This window comes from Lepidochelys olivacea (genome assembly GCF_965140295.1).
Source record: "Lepidochelys olivacea isolate rLepOli2 genome assembly, chromosome: 6".
NCBI lineage: Eukaryota > Metazoa > Chordata > Testudines > Cheloniidae > Lepidochelys > Lepidochelys olivacea.
Genome location: NC_140416.1, coordinates 72,061,507 through 72,081,581, shown reverse-complemented (window position 1 = coordinate 72,081,581; position 20,075 = coordinate 72,061,507). Strand labels below are relative to the sequence as shown.

General features: G+C 42.1%; 1 protein-coding gene across 2 annotated transcripts in view; it reads right to left on the bottom strand.

Moving 5' to 3' along the window:
* The window catches only part of FMN1 (formin 1), a gene marked incomplete at its 5' end in the record, with an annotated part of 373,959 nt that overhangs the window by 109,272 nt on the left and 244,612 nt on the right, over positions 1-20,075 (bottom strand). For both annotated transcript variants that reach the window (XM_084632400.1, XM_084632401.1), the window contains 2 exons: positions 12,825-12,913; positions 15,210-15,271. In XM_084632400.1, coding sequence (XP_084488526.1) covers positions 12,825-12,913; positions 15,210-15,271 — 151 coding nt within the window. The remainder of the gene's footprint in view (positions 1-12,824; positions 12,914-15,209; positions 15,272-20,075) is intronic.

Genomic DNA, 20,075 nt, shown 5'->3' with positions numbered 1-20,075 from the left:
CAGGAGTGTGTGTGAGATAAACACTGCCCTGTACTGGATGAAAACAGTTCTGTACATCGGTTTATCAGTTTGATTGTTTGGTGTGTTGCTAAATAAAGAGTATAACAGAATAACAACAATTAAAAACAGAAAAATACCCTTTTGATCATCTAGCCAAGTGTTTCCCAAAATGTTGGTGTACATTTGCTAAAGGGCTACAAAGGACAAGTTAAGGACAAAGGAGATGCCTAAATTAAGATGGGCAGGACTTTAACACCACATGGCAGGAATGAGGTGCATGACTGGTTTCATTTTCATGACTACTCTTCATTTGAAATCCCTTGATATTGTGCTCTATTCTGGTCAACTCACCATAGGATAGGATTTGAACGATCCAGCAAATGAACCAAGTGATTCAGGGTTTTAAAGTGCAAATTATAAAATACGATTAGCCTGACATAACTCAGGAAAAAAAGGAGACAGTGAAGCGTCTCACAGAACATTTTGTTGTTTTGAAATAAAGGAATGGATTAGTGACAACACCTGGTTACTTAAAACAAAAATCTATAGTCTGAATCTGTGGAATGATCGACCCTATATTGTAATTAAGGGTCATCATTACCAACAGTTGCCACTTAGGGTAATATTGGATATCACAGTTTTCCCATTATGTTGAGTATAAAATAAATATGATAACTGTACAGTTATCATATGGTAAATAGAGATTTTTTTTAATGAGGACACCACAACAATTCAGGCAGACATCTTTTGTACAAAATGCAGGTTGGATTATCTATCAAAGTCAAAAACCAAACAAAAGTGTAAATTAATGCAAGAGGGTACTGGATAAAGTTTTGAAGAGGACAGAATACGCTGGGTTCACTCATTAATTGTAGCTTGGAGTTAAGAAAGGTAAGTGTTTGCCTAACTTCAAGATATGATGGAGTGCCCCATTGACCGAATGTAACTTTTTGATGGCCCTTAATACAACATTCTACTGATGATCTACTGTAAGCACAGAGGGTTTCATATCAGGTACTCTACCCTGGCAGTGTAAAGACACCTTAAAGAAAGCTTATATAAAATGTATACCCACTTGATGGCTCCTTTACCCTGACAGACTGCTGTAAAAAGGGCCTTAGTGTAACTTTGAATCAGGCCCAAAGGCCATCATAGTGTAACTATATATGAATCATAGCATCCATTGAATTGAAAGACAATGAAGTTATCATTTTACCAAGAAATAATGCACCAGTTTATATTTATTCACATTCTAAAAACATCAAGTTTAGTGAATAATTTGAAACAAAACTGATTCTCTTCTCATGCCAGTGAAATTCAAAAGGACCACCACTGAAGTCAATGGAGATACCCCCGTGTAAGAGAGGGGAGAATGAGGACTCAGTGTCATAATTTGGGGAGAAGCAAATATTTTACCTTCAAACAAATGACAGTTCTCTACTTACTGTGCTCAATAACATGGTCAGCAATAAAGCCCCAAATTGCATTTTGCTCCCATTTCCCTGTCTAGCAATGATTTAGTACTAGCTAGAACTACAGGAAGATTGCATTTCAGCCAAAATGCAATACTTGGAAAGAAGCTAGAGCATCTGTGTCCCTCAGACAAGACCCCATGTTGTGGTCAATTACACATATAAATCTTTTCCACTCTAATGAATATTAGCATTTTAACAACTTTATTATCAAGAAACATAATTTAGGGGCACACTGCAATACTGCTAAGATACATTTACAGTGTATATCAACAATAGCAAATATAACATGCCAGCAAAACAAATCAAAATCACATGTGCAGGAGACCATTATTGATAACAGGAAAGCTTTCTGTTTCTCTGGAATTTTAAAACATTTAAAATTAGCAAAAGCTTCTTTTAGACTGTACTGAATTTAGCCCAACACTTACAGTATTTTAATCCATAATGTTACCATTTGTAACAATTTTAAAAACATGGCATTTCATATTTAACTGTGCTTTGAACCTTACCAATGAAAATGCAGTTAGGTTTATGTCCCATAGTAACTAATTTTAATCTGGGCATACAAGGTTGGAACTCTTGTGTACTTAATCTTTTGTGGGACGAATGTGCTTAACGTAGTTCCAACAAAAGCCCCTGGGTCCGCGTTTATTGAGACTCAGTGGATAGTCGTAACAGCACAATTGATTTATTGAGTTTCCAGAAAGTGCAGTATTTTGAATGGCTTATAAAACTGATGTAAGAGCATCTCTGGGGTTATGGTCAGAGCAGAGGGTGGTCAGGACTGGTGGTTGGAGCGACAATCAGAAGCCAGGAATAGCACCAAAGACCAGAATCAGTGTCGGAGTCAGGAACCAAGTACAGCTGGGAACAAGGCTGGGACAGGATGATCATAGCTGCGGCGGGAAGCATAGAACCATAGAACTGTAGGGTTACATGGGGCCACAACGATCATTTAGCTAAACCCCTGCCAAGAAGCAGGATTTGTTGTGTCTAAACCATACAAAACATATGGCTATCCAGCCTCTTTTTGAAAACCTCCAGTGAAGCTTCCACCACTTCCCTAGGCAGTTTGTTCCACTGTTCTTACAGTTAGGAAGATTATTTTGAGATTTAATCTAAAACTGGTATAGAATCATAGAATATCAGGGTTGGAAAACACCTCAGGAGGTCATCTAGTCCAACCCCCTGCTCAACCCTGGTATGCTGTAGTTTGTATCCATTGCCTCTTGACCTGATCTCTATGGCAAGAGAGAACAATTTTTCTCCATCTTTTTAATGGCAGCCTTTCAAGTATTTGAAGGCTGATATCATGTCTCTCCTTAATCTCCTCTTTTCGAAACTAAACATACCCAGTTCCTTCAGCCTCTGCTCATATGGCTTGCCTTCCATTCCTTTGATCAGCTTTGTTGCTCGCCTATGGATCCTTTCCAATTTCTCTACATCCTTTTTATACAGCGATGACCAAAGTTGGATGCAGAACTCCAGCTGAACCCTAACCAGAGTCCAGTAGAGTGGTACTATCACATCCTGTGACTTACCAGCTATGCTTCTGTTAATGCAACCCAAAACTGCATATGCTTTTTTTGCAACAGCATCGCATTGCTGACTCATGTTGAGGTTGTGATCAACCACGAGTGCCAGATCCTTCTCAGCAATGCTGTGTCCAAGCTAGTTATCTCCCATTCTGTATTTGTGAATTTGGTTTTTCTCCCCTAAATGTAGCACTTACATTTGTCTTTCATTGTGTGTCTGTAGCCCACTTCTCCAATTTGTCAAGATACCTTTGAATTTTAGGGAGCAGGTGCTGGCCTGGTCCAGCTGCTGGGCTAAAGAGAAGGCCTGGTGACACTTCTCAGCCAATCAGGGGGTCTGGTCAATCAAGATGTTCAGCTTAGGTTAACTAGCTGGTCCCAGGCTCAGCACAGACGTTCTCCACCATTTCTCTGGCCTGTACATCTGGACTGTAGCCCTCCCAGTCCACCAGGTACTGGAGTTTCCCCCTAACTTACTAGGAAGAAAGAATTCATCAGATCAAATATTACTCCTGCCCTCGAACGGTTATGGATGGTGGAAGTGGGTTGGAGCGGTTCAAGAAGGGGTTCTCAGAAAAGGCTTTAGAAGGAAGTTATAAAATACAGGATGGATCTTTAGGGCCTTGGGTAGCTTCAGATTGCATGTTATTGGATTGACCTGTTCCAAGATCTTGAAATGGCCCAGGTACTGGTAATCCAGTTTGGCTGATGGGCTTTAAGATTCTGGGTGGATAACCAAACTCTGTCCCTACAACAAGGTTGGGGAAGTTTGGTGACCCTGGTTAGACTGGTGCTATAAGCTTCTTTAGAAGATCTTACATTTTTCTTGAATTCTTGGTGCACTTCGAGCAAGTGAGTAGCCAAGTCCATGGTGGTAGGTACCTGGGAACTCGTGGGTATGTCTGGATGAAAACAAGGTTTAAAGCCATAGTTAGCAAAGAATGAAGTTTGCGGGGGTTGCATTATTGTAGGCAAATTCCACAAGGAAAATTAGTAATTAAAAAAACAGTGAAGATACCATTCTAGAATCTGGCTGATATGTTCTGTTTGCCCATTGATTTGCGGGTGATAGGCAGAAAAGGTGAGGGACTCTATGCCAAGAAATCATAGATATACCCACCAAAAAGGGGAGATGAACAGGAGCTCTGATCCGACATGAGGCCAGTTGGTGATCCATGGTAACGGAAGACATTCTCTAGGAAGAGACATGTTGTTTCTGATACAGTAGGGAAGGCATCGCACAGAACAAAGTGCACCATCTTAGGAAATCAACCATGACATGGATGCCACCTTGCGTGGGTCCATAGTTTGTCCCTTGAGGAAGACAATATGCCCCAGGAATTCAGTCATGTCCTGGTCAAATTCACACTTCTTGAGCATCACATACAAGTGGTTTTAGGAGAATCTTTCTAAGATTCAGCATACATGTTGATCACGATAACCAGATCCTCAGTAAAAATGAGGATCTCATTGAGGTAGCTAACCACAAATTGGTCCAGCATGTCCCTAAAGAGATCATGAATGAAGCACTGGAAAGTCACCACAGTGTTGCACAAGCTGAAGAGCATAACCAAGTACTAAAGTGTCCATACCAAGTGTGAAGGCTGTCTTCTATTCATCTCTATCTCTAATCCGAACTGGGTTACAAGCTCCACAAAGGTCCAACTTGGTAAAGACCTTGGTGAAGCAGAGTCTCTCAAAGAGTTCATTGGTAAGGGCTACTGGTTCTGGACTGTAACATGGTTTAATGGCTGTTAATCCACACAAGGCCACAGGGAGCCATCCTTCTTACCAATGAGAGAGATGGATGAACCCCCTTTGCAAGTTTTCTTGGAGATAGCTTCAGACAGCCTATAACTCATTTTCTGAGAGAGAACAGATACACCCAAAAGGGATCACTGCCCCAGGCTGGAGGTCAACAGGGCAGTCAGAGATACAGTGAGGTAGCAAGATGTCAGCTTTCTTTTTGTCAAATATGTTAGAGAAGTCTTGATATTTGGCATGTACCACTGGGACTGTTGAAGAGACCATAGGGGTTGCGAAGGATCCTTTTAGACTAAGCCCCCTGTCTTGGAATCTCCTGGGAGATAGGCAAAGAAGCAGAGTATTTATCTCTGTGGTTGGATTTTGGGAGGCAAGATCCCAGCAGTATGGTGAACTAAAATGCACCATGTCAGTCTGCGAGCAGAGATATGGATCATGGGCAATGAACCAAGGAATACAGAGGAGAACAGGAGAATGTGGCATATGGATCAATCCAAACCGAAGAATTTCTTGATGACCTTGAAGGGTAGTGACCTCTAAGGGGCAGTTAGGTGAGTGGCAGCCTGTAGAGAGGAGCGGTCCATCAATGGACACTATTAAATCAGGGAAACTTTGCATTTGGTGATGACATTATACTCTCACGTAAATTCAAGTCCATTAAATTACCTGAGGTGCCAGAGTACCAGCAGATAAATGTTGGTGCAGGGTACCAGAGCAAGGGGAAGAATGCCAAACCTTCTATTGGAGCTGGGTGCTTCCTGACTGGGATGCAGACTGGGCCTCTGCAGGGCAAGTCAATGCTAAGTGTTCCAGTTCTCCGCAGTATAGGCACAGGCCTGAGGCCTGTTTTCCTCTATGTTAGAGAAGCGGGGCCCAGCTTGGTCAACCTGCATGGACACAGGCTGTGGGGAAGGTACAGAAAGTTGGTTGGCTGGAGTCAGAGTGATTGGTAGGGTCAGGAAGCTAATCTTCTTACTTGGTGGTGTTCCATCAGGCAGTTGTCAGTCTTTATGCACAGTTCAATTAGGGCATCTGACCTGTCAGAGGCTCCATCTGCACCAACTCATCTTTGACCTCATCATCTGAGCTGAGCTTCCTGCTCAGTGCTAGTGCTGCATAGCCTCATTCCATTTGGTGGCTGCTACCAAGTGTTGAAACTCCACGGCATAATGAGCAACTGGACAATGCCTCTGCAGCAATGCTTGGAGAGCAGCCTCTTCCATACGCATGCGACTCAGGTCATTGAAAATCATCGCCACGGCTTGAACAAAAATTCTCAATTGGCTCAGAAGAGGACTCAAATTCTCCAGCAGTGGAGAGGCCCAGGCTAATGCCTCTCCAGTCAGCAGGCTGATAAGTCCTACTCAGGAGTGAACAGGGGAAATGACTGAGGGCGCAACAGAAATAGGGCCAGCACTAATTCAGAAACTTGAGGAACTTACTGCAGTCGCCAGCTAACTCGTCTAGCAGGGAAATTTTTGGTTCTCGAGTAGCTGGAGTTGGAGCTGCAGGTGGCATGGCCTATGCCTAGGTGCCACATTCTGGGCCTGCAGGGCAGCGACCTGAGTCTGCAGGTTCTGCAAGAGACTCACTATCTCTGACAGGGAGACACTGGCCCTAGCAGTATCCATTCTGCTAGCAGAACCTGTCCCTTCTTTCAGGAGGAGGATGCTCAAACTGTCATGGAATGGGATGTGGGTGGTCAGGCCTAGTGGTTGCAGCAGTGGGTGATCAAGCTTAGTCACTTAGAGCTGGACTCAGAGGTCAGTAGTCAGAGCCAGAGTCAAGAACCAAGCAGGAGAGCAGCTCTTGAACAGACTGGAGCAGGGCAGGAGCAAGGCTGGGAACAAGGCAGGCACAGGAGCAGCTGCAGCTGCAAGAAAAGCACTGAGCAGCAGCCAGGGCTGCTGTTCCTTGGCTTCAAAGCAGGCCTGGTAGGTTTGGTCTATCGAGGTGTTCAGCTGAGGTCAACTAACTGGTCCCAAGCTCAGCTGCAGGCCCTAATTCCTGACCACTGGTTGATAATTTCATTTTAAAGCAACATTTAAAAAAAGAAGTCTCCTTAATCAACATCTCTCAATAACAGGTGAAATCATGGGATAATTAGGTAAGGATTATAAGAACTGTTTTGATAAAGACGAGATGGTGAGAAAGCAGACTCATTTTATTTGGAATTACCAACAATAATTGGTTTCTTTAAAATGCCTCATTTTTAACTACAGAACAATGATAGCATGAAACTGACAGGGTGACTAACGTGGACCAACCCCTCCCCACCATGATTTACAAAACTAGGCATGGCCTCTTATAATTCCAGAACACTAAGCATGATTCATATTTTCCAGGACATAAAATGTGCTTATATTTATTTCACTCAGCCCTGGTCTACACTAGGAATTGAGGTCGAATTTAGCAAAGTTAAATCGATTTAACCCTGCACCCGTCCACACGACGAAGCCCTTTTTTTCAACTTAAAAGGGCTCTTAAAATCGATTTCCTTACGCCACCCCCCGAGAAGGGGATTAGCGCTGAAATCGGCCTTGATGGGTCGAATTTGGGGTACTGTGGATGCAATTAGACGGTATTGGCCTCCAGGAGCTATCCCAGAGTGCTCCATTGTGACCGCTCTGGACAGCACTCTCAACTCACATGCACTGGCCAGGTAGACAGGAAAAGGCCTGCGAACTTTCGAATTTCAATTTCCTGTTTGGCCAGCGTGGCAAGCTGCAGGTGACCATGCAGAGCTCATCAGCAGAGGAGACCATGATGGAGTCCCAGAATCGCAAAAGAGCTCTAGCATGGACCGAATGGGAGGTATGGGATCTGATCACTGTATGGGCAGAGGAATCCGTGCTATCAGAACTCCATTCCAGTTTTCGAAATGCCAAAACATTTGTCAAAAACTCCCAGGGCATGAAGGACAGAGGCGATAACAGGGACCCGAAGCAGTGCCGCGTGAAACTGAAGGAGCTGAGGCAAGCCTACCAGAAAACCAGAGAGGCAAACAGCCGCTCCGGGTCCGAGCCCCAAACATGCCACATCTATGATGAGCTGCATGCCATTTTAGGGGGTTCAGCCACCACTACCCCAGCCGTGTTGTTTGACTCCTTCAATGGAGATGGAGGCAACATGGAAGCAGGTTTTGGGGACGAGGAAGATGATGATGATGAGGTTGTAGATAGCTCACAGCAAGCAAGTGGAGAAACCGGTTCTCCCGACAGCCAGGAACTGTTTGTCACCCTGGACCTGGAGCCAGTACCCCCCGAACCCACCAAGGCTGCCTCCCGGACCTGCCAGGCAGAGAAGGGACCTCTGGTGAGTGTACCTTTTAAAACACTGTACATGGTTTAAAAGCAAGCATGTTTAATGATTAATTTGCCCTGGCATTCGTGGCTCTCCTGGATATACTCCCAAAGCCTTTGCAAAAGGTTTCTGGGGAGGGCAGCCTTATTCCATCCACCATGGTAGGACACTTTACCACTCCAGGCCAGTAGCACGTACTCGGGAATCATTGCAGAACAAAGCATTGCAGTGTATGTTTGCTGGCGTTCAAACAACATCCGTTCTTTATCTCTCTGTGTTATCCTTAGGAGAGTGGTATCATTCATGGTCACCTGGTTGAAATAGGGTGCTTTTCTTAAGGGGACATTCAGAGATGCCCGTTCCTGCTGGGCTGTTTGCCTGTGGCTGAACAGAAATGTTCCCCGCTGTTAGCCACGGAGATGCAGGAGGGGCTAGCCACACGGAGTGGGGAGGCAACATGCGACCGTGGAACGAAAGCACATGTGCTATGTATGTAATGTTAACAGCAAGGTTTACCACGAAAGAGTGTACCCATTGTTCTATAAAATGTGTCTTTTTAAATACCACTGTTCCTTTTTTTTTCTCCACCAGCTGCATGTGTTTCAAGGATCACAGGATCTTCTCCTTCCCAGAGTCTAGCGAAGATTAGAAGGTGAAAAAAATGCACTCGTGATGAAATGTTCTCTGAGCTCATGCTGTCCTCCCACACTGACAGAGCACAGACGAATGTGAGGAGGCAGACAATGTCAGAGTGCAGAAAAGCACAAAATAACCAGGAGGAGAGGTGGTGGGCTGAAGAGAGGGCTGAAGCTCTAAGGTGGTGGCAGCATGATTAGAGGAGGCAGAATTCAATGCTGAGGCTGCTGGAGGATCAAACCAATATGCTCCAGTGTATGGTTGAGCTGCAGGAAAGGCAGCAGGAGCACAGACTGCCACTACAGCCCCTGTGTAACCAACCACCCTCCTCCCCAAGTTCCATAGCCTCCTCACCCAGATGCCCAAGAACGCGGTGGGGGGGCCTCCGGCCACCCAGCCATTCAACCCAGGAGGATTGCCCAAGCAACAGAAGGCTGGCATTCAATAAGTTTTAAAGTTTTAAACTTTTGAAGTGCTGTGTGGCCTTGTCCTTCCCTCCTCCACCACCCCTCCTGGGTTACCTTGGTAGTTATCCCCCTATTTGTGTGATGAATGAATAAAGAATGCATGAATGTGAAGCAACAATGACTTTATTGCCTCTGCAATTGGTGATCCAAGGGAGGTGGGGAGGGTGGTTAGCTTACAGGGAAGTAGAGTGAACCAAGGGGCGGGGGGGGTTTCATCAAGGAGAAACAAACAGAACTTTCACACCGTAGCCTGGCCAGACATGAAACGGGTTTTCAAAGCTTCTCTGATGCACACCGCGCCCTCCTGTGCTCTTCTAACCACCCTGGTGTCTGGCTGTGCATAACCAGCAGCCAGGCGATTTGCATCAAGCTCCCACCCCGCCATAAATGTCTCCCCTTTACTCTCACAGATATTGTGGAGCGCACAGCAAGCAGTAATAACAGTGGGAATATTGGTTTCGCTGAAGTCTAACCGAGTCAGTAAACTGCACCAGCACACTTTTAAACATCCAAATGCACATTCTACCACCATTCTGCACTTGCTCAGCCTGTAGTTGAACAGCTCCTGACTACTGTTCAGGCTGCCTGTGTATGGCTTCATGAGCCATGGCATTAAGGGGTAGGCTGGGTCCCCAAGGATAACTATAGGCATTTCAACATCCCCAAAGGTTATTTTCTGGTCTGGGAATAAAGTCCCTTCCTGCAGCTTTTGAAACAGACAAGAGTTCCTGAAGATGTGAGCGTCATGTACCTTTCCCGGCCATCCCATGTTGATGTTGGTGAAACGTCCCTTGTGATCCACCAGTGCTTGCAGAACCCCTTGCAGTTTATGAACTCTCCAGCTTGGTGCTCTGGTGCCAAGACAGGGATATGGGTTCCGTCTATGGCCCCACCACAGTTAGGGAATCCCATTGCGGCAAAGCCATCCACTGTGACCTGCACAATTCCCAGGGTCACTACCCTTGATATCAGCAGATCTTTGATTGCGTTGGCTACTTGCATCACAGCAACCCCCAGAGTAGATTTGCCCACTCTAAATTGATTCCTGACTGACCGGTAGCTGTCTGGCTTTGCAAGCTTCCACAGGGCTATTGCCACTCGCTTCTCAACTGTGAGGGCTTCTCTCATCTTGGTATTCTTGCACCTCAGGGCAGGGGAAAGCAAGTCACAAAGTTCCATGAAAGTGCCCTTATGCATGCGAAAGTTTCGCAGCCACTGGGAATCATCCCAGACCCGCAACACTATGTGGTCCCACCAGTCTGTGCTTGTTTCCTGAGCTCAGAATCGGCATTCCACCGCATGAACCTGCCCCATTAGCACCATGATGCCCACATTGCCAGGGCCCGTGCTTTGAGAGAAGTCTGTGTCCATGTCCTCATCACTCACGTCACTATGCTGACGTTGCCTACTCGCCCGGTATCGCTTTGCCAGGTTCTGGTGCTGCATATACTGCTGGATAATGCGTGTGGTGTTTAATGTGTTCCTAATTGCCAAAGTGATCTGAGCGGGCTCCATGCTTGCCGTGGTATGGCGTCTACACAGAAAAAAGGCGTGGAACAATTGTCTGCCGTTGCCCTGACGGAGGGAGGGGCGTCTGACAACATGGCTTACAGGGTTGGCTTTCAGGGAATTAAAAACAACAAAGGGGGTAGCTTTGCGAGAAACTGAATGGACCCCTCAAGGATAGAACTCAAAACCTCAAGGATAGAACTCAAAACTGGGTTTAGCAGGCCGTTGATTTCACAGAGGGAGGGAGGGAGGAGAAAATGAATACAAAACAAATCTGGTCTATTTCTTGTTTTGAGCCACTTCATCTATCTTTATACATCTTGATGGCAGCAGACTCTGCAGTACAACTGCTAGCCATCGTGAACACCTGGGTGCTCAGCAGAAGACGGTGCAGTATGACTACTGGCCATCATCTTCTGTTCCCTGCAGATTAAAAGACAGTGCACTGCTGGTAGGACTGAATCGCCATGAGATGAAACAAGGGAAATGACCTGGCTGAGTCACTCCCATGTTTGCCCAGGCGCCCGATTAAAAGAGCACCCAGGACTACGTCGATGACGGCTACCAGTCATACTACACTGTCTGCTGCCAAAAGGCAATAAACTGCTGCTGTGTAGCAATGCAGTACCACGTCTGCCAGCACCCAGGAGACACACGGTGACGGTTAGTTGAGCTGGCTCCATGCTTGCCGTGGTATGGTGTCTGCACAGGTAACTCAAGAAAAAAGGCACAAAACGATTGTTTGCCCTTGCTTTCACAGAGGGAGGGAGGGAACGGGGGCCTGACGATATGTACCCAGAACCACCCGCGACAATGTTTTAGCCCCATCAGGCACTGGGATTTCTACCCAGAATTCAGATTGGCGGTGGAGACTGCGGGAACTGTGGGATAGCCACCCACAGTGCAACGCTCCGGAAGTTGACGGTTGCCTCAGTACGGTGGACACACTCTGCCAACTACATGCACTTAGAGCATTTGTGTGGGGACTCACACAATCAACTGTATAAAAAAGCTTTCTACAAAACCTACTTCTATACATTCGACCTAATTTTGTAGTGTAGACATACCCTCAGAGATATAGCAAATAGGTTGCCAAATATTTAGACTCTGTGAAATATCAAATAGTCACAAAGTATCATGCTGTAGGCCAAGGATCATCTGAGTGTGGTCAATGAAAGCACAAAGACAAGGGATAGATGAACAAGATTGTATATAAATTTGAAGGACATTCGTATTCTGAGGTCTTAATATTTGGGAGATATTCATACCCTCAGACGTTAACCTATTCCCCCATATGCAGATGTCAGCAACAGCTGCTTGGCTTGCTCTGATGGTAGGAAAGGAGAAAAATCTTTCTGCCCTCCAACACCAACCTCCAGCCTTAAAGAAACTACGTAAAAACATATCCCCTCTGTGTCCCAGCTCTCACACTCAGATGCCATCTCTGCTGCCTCCGTTCCTCCTTCATCATCCACATATTTCCTCCCACTCTCTTATACCAAAGATGACTGAGCAGCAGCATAGTGAAGAGTAGAAAAGTGGGGCCTCAGTGTGGGAACACAGGTGGTAAGGAGAGTGATGGGGGCCAGTGGAGGAAGAGGAGAGCAGTAAAGAGGAAGGAGCAGCACGGAGGGAGCAGAAACTAGTGCTCGGCATAAATTTGGGATCAAACACATTGTTTTAATAAAAGACAGGTTCATTCTGAATGATAGGATTATAATTCCATTTGGGAATTCGAGCAATTTGAATTTTGCTTTTGGGGTTTATTATAACAGCAAATTCTATGGCACCTTTCCATCCAAGCACGTCACTGCTTTACAAATATTAATTCAGCCTCAATACCTAGGAGAGGAAGATAAAGCATTTTAAAAATGAGAGCATGCAGGCACAGAAATTGTGACTGCCTCAAGGTCACATAGCAAAATTAGTATATTTCATCTGTCGTAGTGGTCCCAGTCAATAGAAAGTTATACACAGTACATCAAAAAAGGGACTATATAATCACTTTTCACACCATCTCTTGAAATAAGGATTTTTTAAGACTTAACCAGCCAGATTTCTGTCCCTACACTCCCTCGGCCTCCTAGCAAATGGCGATTCTGCATAATGGAAAAATATATTTTTTTAAATCTTACTGTTCTGGTTTGTCCAAGAGCTTCAGTTCCTCTTCTTTTGAAGTCTCATAATACTGCTTTATTTTCTCCAGTTCATCCTTTTGCGCTCTCTGTGTGATTATAATTAGAAACTAGCAATAAGAAGCTTTCCTTTTAAATACAATCAACCCATCTTCTTATTTGCTGATCTCTAAAAACCCCACCCATTCTCTTTTTACATACTTTCCCCAATATCATACACGCTACTGAAAATGCAGAGCCTCACTTCATGTATTCTATATATATTAGTGTGACTGAAAGTGAATCTATATGCTAAACTCATGCCATTGTCTTTTGCTCAAGGTCAAAAGATACAAAAATGTGATCAGTAAAATGTATTCTCATCCTGATATCAGTAATAATTTTACAATTATGCAGGGTTTTTTTGTCTCATAAAGTTTCTTGATAAAGTTGAGAACATGCCTTATTCAACAAATCCTTCATCTGCTTTACTTAAGTTGGTTTTACTTACTTAAGTTGGCTTACTGCTTTATTTAAGTTGTCCCCTATTCTACCAGTAATGCTCATTTTTTTCCAAATTTGGTAAGGACTTGATTCAATATAATTAAATTTGTTCAGGCTTCCTTACCAAAAGTCACTGCTTTTCCACATTCCCACATGTACACAAGTTTCTGTAGTGCAGAAGTGAGGTAATATAAAAGATGAACAGGGTACTCTGTACTATTTCTATAGGCATTCCCCTCCTTTCTCAAAGTAATGTTGATAAACATTTTTTCTTTCTGCTTACATTCAATAGAGTACAATTCAACACAGTATAATTTGTATTTCATTTTCATTGTAACTCTATACTGAGTTGCCTATGTGTCACTTGTAAGACACCATACAGGAACATGAAAAATTATTCAGAAAATAAGAGGTAGGCCCAAACCACTACTCAAGACCCAAAGAGTCCCAAACTTTGGGGAGATTGAGGTCTGCAGCTGAACTTTGTGGCTCTGCTAAAATGAGAACATTCGTAAATGGTCACCATTTTTACATTTTGTACTCTCTTTTTTTCCCAACATCCCCCAGGAATGATACTTAGTATACAGATCAGGAGACAGAGTTGAATTATGAAGAACACTTGATATCTTTCAATGTTTCTCACCTATGTGATTCAAGACTTATTTTCTCTGCTTTGTCATTATATTTATCTTGGCTGGATCCTACTGAAGAACTTTTCTGAGGATTTTCTCCTTTAACTACAGCCTAGCCAGCATTTGCACCTATAATGCTGTTTCCCTCACTGTAGGGGCAAGTGCTCTCATGACAGAGACCCCCTTTTCATAGCCAGCAGGATATAAATACAGAAAGTTGCCATAAACCCATCACCACATTCACATAACTATTTCTCTATTTTCATTTTGTAGTTGAATTTTGCACCTGTATTATTTAATTCCGTGAAGCATTCTATGATACTGTTTTATGAAGGTCATAATACAAAATCAAATTTATTCTATTGCATAGCAGATTAATACCTCTGTGCACCAGTTCTAAATCTTACATTACAGAAGGCCTTCAAATTGTCCTATACTCCAGTTTCCAAAAACAGCCCCTAAACATGTTTCCACATTTACCTTCCCATTTTACAGATTAGAGAGAGAGAGTAGAGAAAACCCCTTCCCCACAACGAGATTGGGAATATTCCTTCCCAGAGCTTAAACACTTCAAGGTCAAAGATATCTCCTGGCAGCGTCCTGTAGATGCTTTGCTTCCCCTTCCTCTGCCAGTTACTCTGCCTCATAACTCAACTCCCTCTAGAGCTTCCTGGTTACCAAATAGAAAGCTATTGCACACTGCACTGTGTTGTAGAATAGTTGGCTCGGTCAGGCAAGACAAAGCAAATCATATATTATGGCTTAAAAGTAGACTTAAAGTTTGAGGGGGGGAAGATCTGGAAAGGGGACACCCTCCCAGGCTATGACTTAAAGAAAAGTGAAACAAGGGGAGGGGAGAAGGAAAAGTCTGCCCAAGGTATGATAGGAGTGAGAGAAGATATAGACAGTGAGAAGGAGCCTCTTTGTGGTGGGAGGCCAATATTTTGTGGGGGAGAAGATGACAGGTCATGCAATGTCTTTTGTTGCAATTTATTTAATCTTAATCCAGCTCCAATTGGATTGGATTGGTTTATATTCCCACTGGGAGACTTGATCTGGCAAAATACATGCATTGTGTTGGCTAACTACATTTTGATGATATCCACTAATACTCTTACATTCCCTAAGAAAAATCAATTTTTGTATACTCTCTCTTGTGTAATACAGTCACAAAATAAAATTGTATTTATTTTTTGTGTGTGTTTGCACTTGGTAAAAATCTGAAACTATGAATATTGTGCTCTTACACATGTTTTCCTGTCATACTTACATTCTCATACAGTGCTTCCAGTGTTTCCAGGTCGACTATGGAGTCATCCACATTTAGTGTAGCTGTAAAGGATAAAATAAAAAATTACACACTAAAAAAACATATTGGGTTAACCTGTTTTCTAGGTAACATATCTTGCATATCTAGGTAACACAACTGGACAGAAAACAGAATTGAACTCCAGAAAATTTTTTTGAAGTTTTTGATTTTTTTTTGTCCCAAATTGGGAGAAAATCAAAAATTCTAAATATGTCACAGGAGTTGAATTTTCAAAACATTAAGTTTCAGAGAACTGTAATGAATTTTTTCAGCTTGCTCCTGGGGCTGCCTGACTCCCAATGCAAGTGGCTCTATAGGTTGGGCCATTGAGATGGGCACCTAGGCAGTCGGGGAACTGGCTGCCCAGGGAGTCAGGCAGCCTGGGGACCTAGCCTGGGATGGGAGCTGCTCCAGGAGAAAGCTGAAAAAATTCATTACTGTTCTCCAGAAATGGACTTTTTAAAAATGTAGCTCACTTGAAAGATTAATGTTTTGACTTTTTCCCAATTTGGGACAGGCTGCTTGGGAGCCTAAGAACCCAGGGAGCTGATCAGCTGGCCACCCAGCATCCTGGGTTGCTTGGGGAGCTAGACAACAAGGAGCCAAGGAAGTGGCCAGTTGGCTGCCTGGCACTCCAAGGAGCTGGCCAGCTGGGGAACCTGGATTCTCTGGCTTCTTAACAGCCAGGATGTCAAGGAGTCAAGAGGCTAGAAGCCCTGGTAGGCTAGGCTGGCGTGGAGCCTGGAATTGCTGGATCCCCAGCAGCCTGATAGGTGGGCTGCTGAAGAGCTGGGAAGCTTGGGGAGGTGAGCAGGTGAGCTGGCAGGAAGCCAGGCAGGTTTCTCTCAAACATTGACAGAACTGACATGTTCCTACAGAATGTTTTGATTTTGTTAAAGCAGCATTTTTCATTGGAAACCTGTTCTGTGGGGAAATTTCCAATCAGCTCTAATAGAGATATATGAACTTCTCTATTCAGCAGATTACTGTTCACTTCATTTGCCCAATGAAATTTAAAAAAAAAAAAAAAAGGAAAAAGGCTAAACTAGTTCCTACTGAAGATCTGAACTTCATGGTATTTAATTCTATCATCTGCGTGTCTCACTGCAATTTAATTTAGGCACTACATTAGTCATGTTTTTCAAAACTAAATCAGACTACAGGTATATTAGGTACACTGTGAAGTGAATATTCGCTGCCAATAAGATTTTTTATGTAATGTCACAGAACTGACTAAAGATCTCATTTCTTCTGAAAACAAAATGTGTTTTTATCAAGATTCAGAACATTAAATTAATTTAGGCATATAATTTCAAGTCACTTTGTATCCTGAATCTAAATTATTTGCTTACATTGAATAGTAATAGGAATATTAATAGCATCACCACCAAAACTTAGGTTTCAGTAGTTTTCTATGTGACCAGTGGATTATCATTAGTTGGTACCCGATCGATACCTTTAAATTTCAGCTGTATTTGATTTCCTCACTTATATATTGAGATGTGATCACTTGCAATTTTAAAAGATATAAAAAGCTGTTGTTGCATTCGCCATCGATGATGTTTGAATTAGGCAAGGCACACATCTTTAAATAATTATTCAAAAGTAATAAGGTTTCTCCCCCACTCCCTCCTACCCCACGATTTTACATTGTGAAATTAACCAGCAGGCTAGTAAATTTTCTCTGTGGCAGGCTAATTAATTTTATTAAAACGATCAGTGACATTTAGAAGGCTTTAAAATTTTGTCTGTCAATTATGATTCCATCTGTTGTTGACATTACATCTTGGCTAGAGGGGAAGGAAAGTGGCAGGGAGAAAGGTATTACCAATGGAAAAAAAGGAAGAATACTTCTATATTTGTCCCATTTTTAGAACTAAAATGTTTAGACAAATACAAAAAAACTAAACAGCTAAGCTAATTACTTTATATTCAAATAAACATAGTTAGAGATGGAATTTATTAGATCATCTACCTGCCAATTGAAGCTTGTTCTATATAAGACGTTTTCTAATGTACTATCCAGTCCAATTTCAAAAGGTCCCAAGAGACTGGGACTTCTCTTGAAAGACCATTTCTACAGCCTAATATATCTCATTATCAAGACATTTTTCTGATTTTTAGCTTAAATTTTCCCCTCTCAGTTTCATTCCTCTCCCATCCAACCTTGGGCTATTGAAAAATGTATTTAAAAAGGGAAGATTTTTATTATTTTTTTTAGTAGATTTCACCGGTATGTCTTTCCATCAGCTTCTACAGTACGTATAGTTGTTTAGTTCAAACTGGTAAATGGATTTGCAATGAAGCAATGTACAACAATTTTTACTACTTCTATGGATAAGAAAAGTAGTAATTAATGACAAAGATCTTAAATGTACAGAAATATAATTATAACTGGCGGTTTAAATTACAGAAAGTACAAGAATGATAACTCAAAAATCAGGATTGTTGTTATATTAGTGCTTATATCTCCAAATGGAGGATGGTTTACTGGACAGAAAAGGCTCCAACATTACGGACATTTTTCATTTTTATGCTAAATACCCAAATATAACTATTGCTAAATACAGAAGAGTACAATAACCAGTCACATTAAAATAAACTGAGAGGATTAAGCCAATCATTGAGCCTCAAAATGATAAGGGGAAAAAATAAAATATTCCAATATATTCTGATATATAAACAGACCTAAAACTGAATCAATAATAATCAATATTAAGCTTAAAATACAAAGGAAGATGAGCATGAGTTAATTTATCTTTTGAACAACTGATTACTTGTATTAAACAGCACGGAGATACTGCTTTCTGACTTATTGCAGTTATTGCTAAGGCACAGGCAGACAGTTGAGCTCACCTGCTATCAACTGAATTGGGGCCTAAGGGCCAGATTTTTAAATATATTCAGGCACCTAAAGAATCATGTAGATCTCTTGTGGGATTTTCAAAAGTGGCAGTTGGGCATCCATGTGCTTTTGAAAATACTTCTAGTCATCTTTCTGCATCTGTAGGTGCCTAAATACCTTTAATAATCTAGCCCTATGTCTTTTCTTCACCCACTCTCAACAACACTAGCATCCTTCATGTTGGAAGCACTGTACAAAAATGGAAAAATGTACAATCATAACAATTTGCTTGGTTTCTTACCCCCCGCCTCTCAAATTCTGGAGTGATGGCAATGATCCCCAAGTTCCCAGTTGCACAGTATCTGAACCCTGAGCTTTATATACCATACTTCAAGTGTGTGCAATAAACTCACAATATGTTTCATAACCTCATTTGAATTGGTGCCATTTTAACAACATTCATTGAACTATATGAAAGAAGCATTCTGTGATGATTTTTACTTTTTTCTTCAAAGCTAGATGAAGCTAAAGCTCCTTAATCCTCTTAAAAAACATTTTGTGACTCACGTCTCAAGAAACGACTGTATTAAAAATTACTCCCTGATACAGTAAATTTGACTTTACTAGATTAAATCTCATTACACCAAGACTTGCATAGGAGTAAGTTATAAAGGTGAAGTGTCAGAAATCTACAAAAGAGGTTCCAAAACAATTAATAGCTACTGCAATATCAATCATCATTGGTGGTTTTTACTTTTATCTTGCCTTCTAGTTAGCTGTCCTCCTTACACTGTCAGTTCAGTTAGAATATTTCACCTACACCTCACAATATGTCAAAAGGAAGTAGACTCACGCTGTGCAAAGCTGGTAATTTTATTGGGTTCCTCTACCTTTAAAAATCTGTTACTTGGCCAAGTCTGGTTTCTGAGCTCTTTTTTTGCAGGGAAATTGAGGCAAACATTTTTATGTGGCCCTATGGTGTCTGCACACAACAAGAAGAATTTATATATACAAGGATCATTAGTGCAGTGTTGCACCCATTAGGATATAATAACCGTCAGGGAGGACAAAAAACAGATCAGCATCGTGCATTCAAACTAACAGGCACACATAAAAATACTTGCCAACTACATTTCACATGCAGAGGCTGCTGCAAGAAATATAAACTTTTACCCAAGGTTTTAACAGAGTTCCTTTTTTTTTTAAATCAATCTAGCCGTAAAAAACAGATTCTCCACAGCACATTTTAGGGATTTGATCTATTCTTTTAATCTCTATACTTTGTTACTGCAAAAATGTACACAGAGGAAAACCTGAACATTTAAAGCATGTCATTTGCTGGAAATAGAAACTCAGACAACTGTAGATCTTAAAGATTTAGTACTAAAGAGATATTTCTTTCCCGCTACCACCATTGCTGAAAGGCATATTATGTATTTCCAACAGTCTTAAGGTGGGACGTAACTGGTACTATTCCATTCATTTTAAGTGGTATTTGGTTATAAAAGGATCTGCTGCCAGAATTTACACACATTCAGCATCATCAGCAAAGCAGTTAGTGCAACAACTAAACTATGTTTAACAGAAATGTGAAAAAATCATTTTAAAAACTGCATTTTAATAATCAAACAGAAATAGGTTATTTTTAAAAACAACTCTTTCAAAGTTAAATTTGTTTGGACCGCAGTGGACTCAACTATTTTACACATTGTATTACTAGTAACTGAGGTTTGGTTTCAGGGGGAAAATGAAGTCCATCTTTGGAAAATTTAAATGAAGATGTCACAGATCCACTCAACCAAAAAGTTGTTATGATTGTTAAGGACAAATCTCCTCTTGGCAAAACTGCTCAACACATCCAAACTCCTCCTGTTTATCTCAGACAAATTGAGCTGATATCCTAAATTCCTCTGAAGGCTTCCTCCAACATCTGACTTTCTGTCATGTAAAAATGTTAAAAGGAGTTATAATGCAAAGAAGCA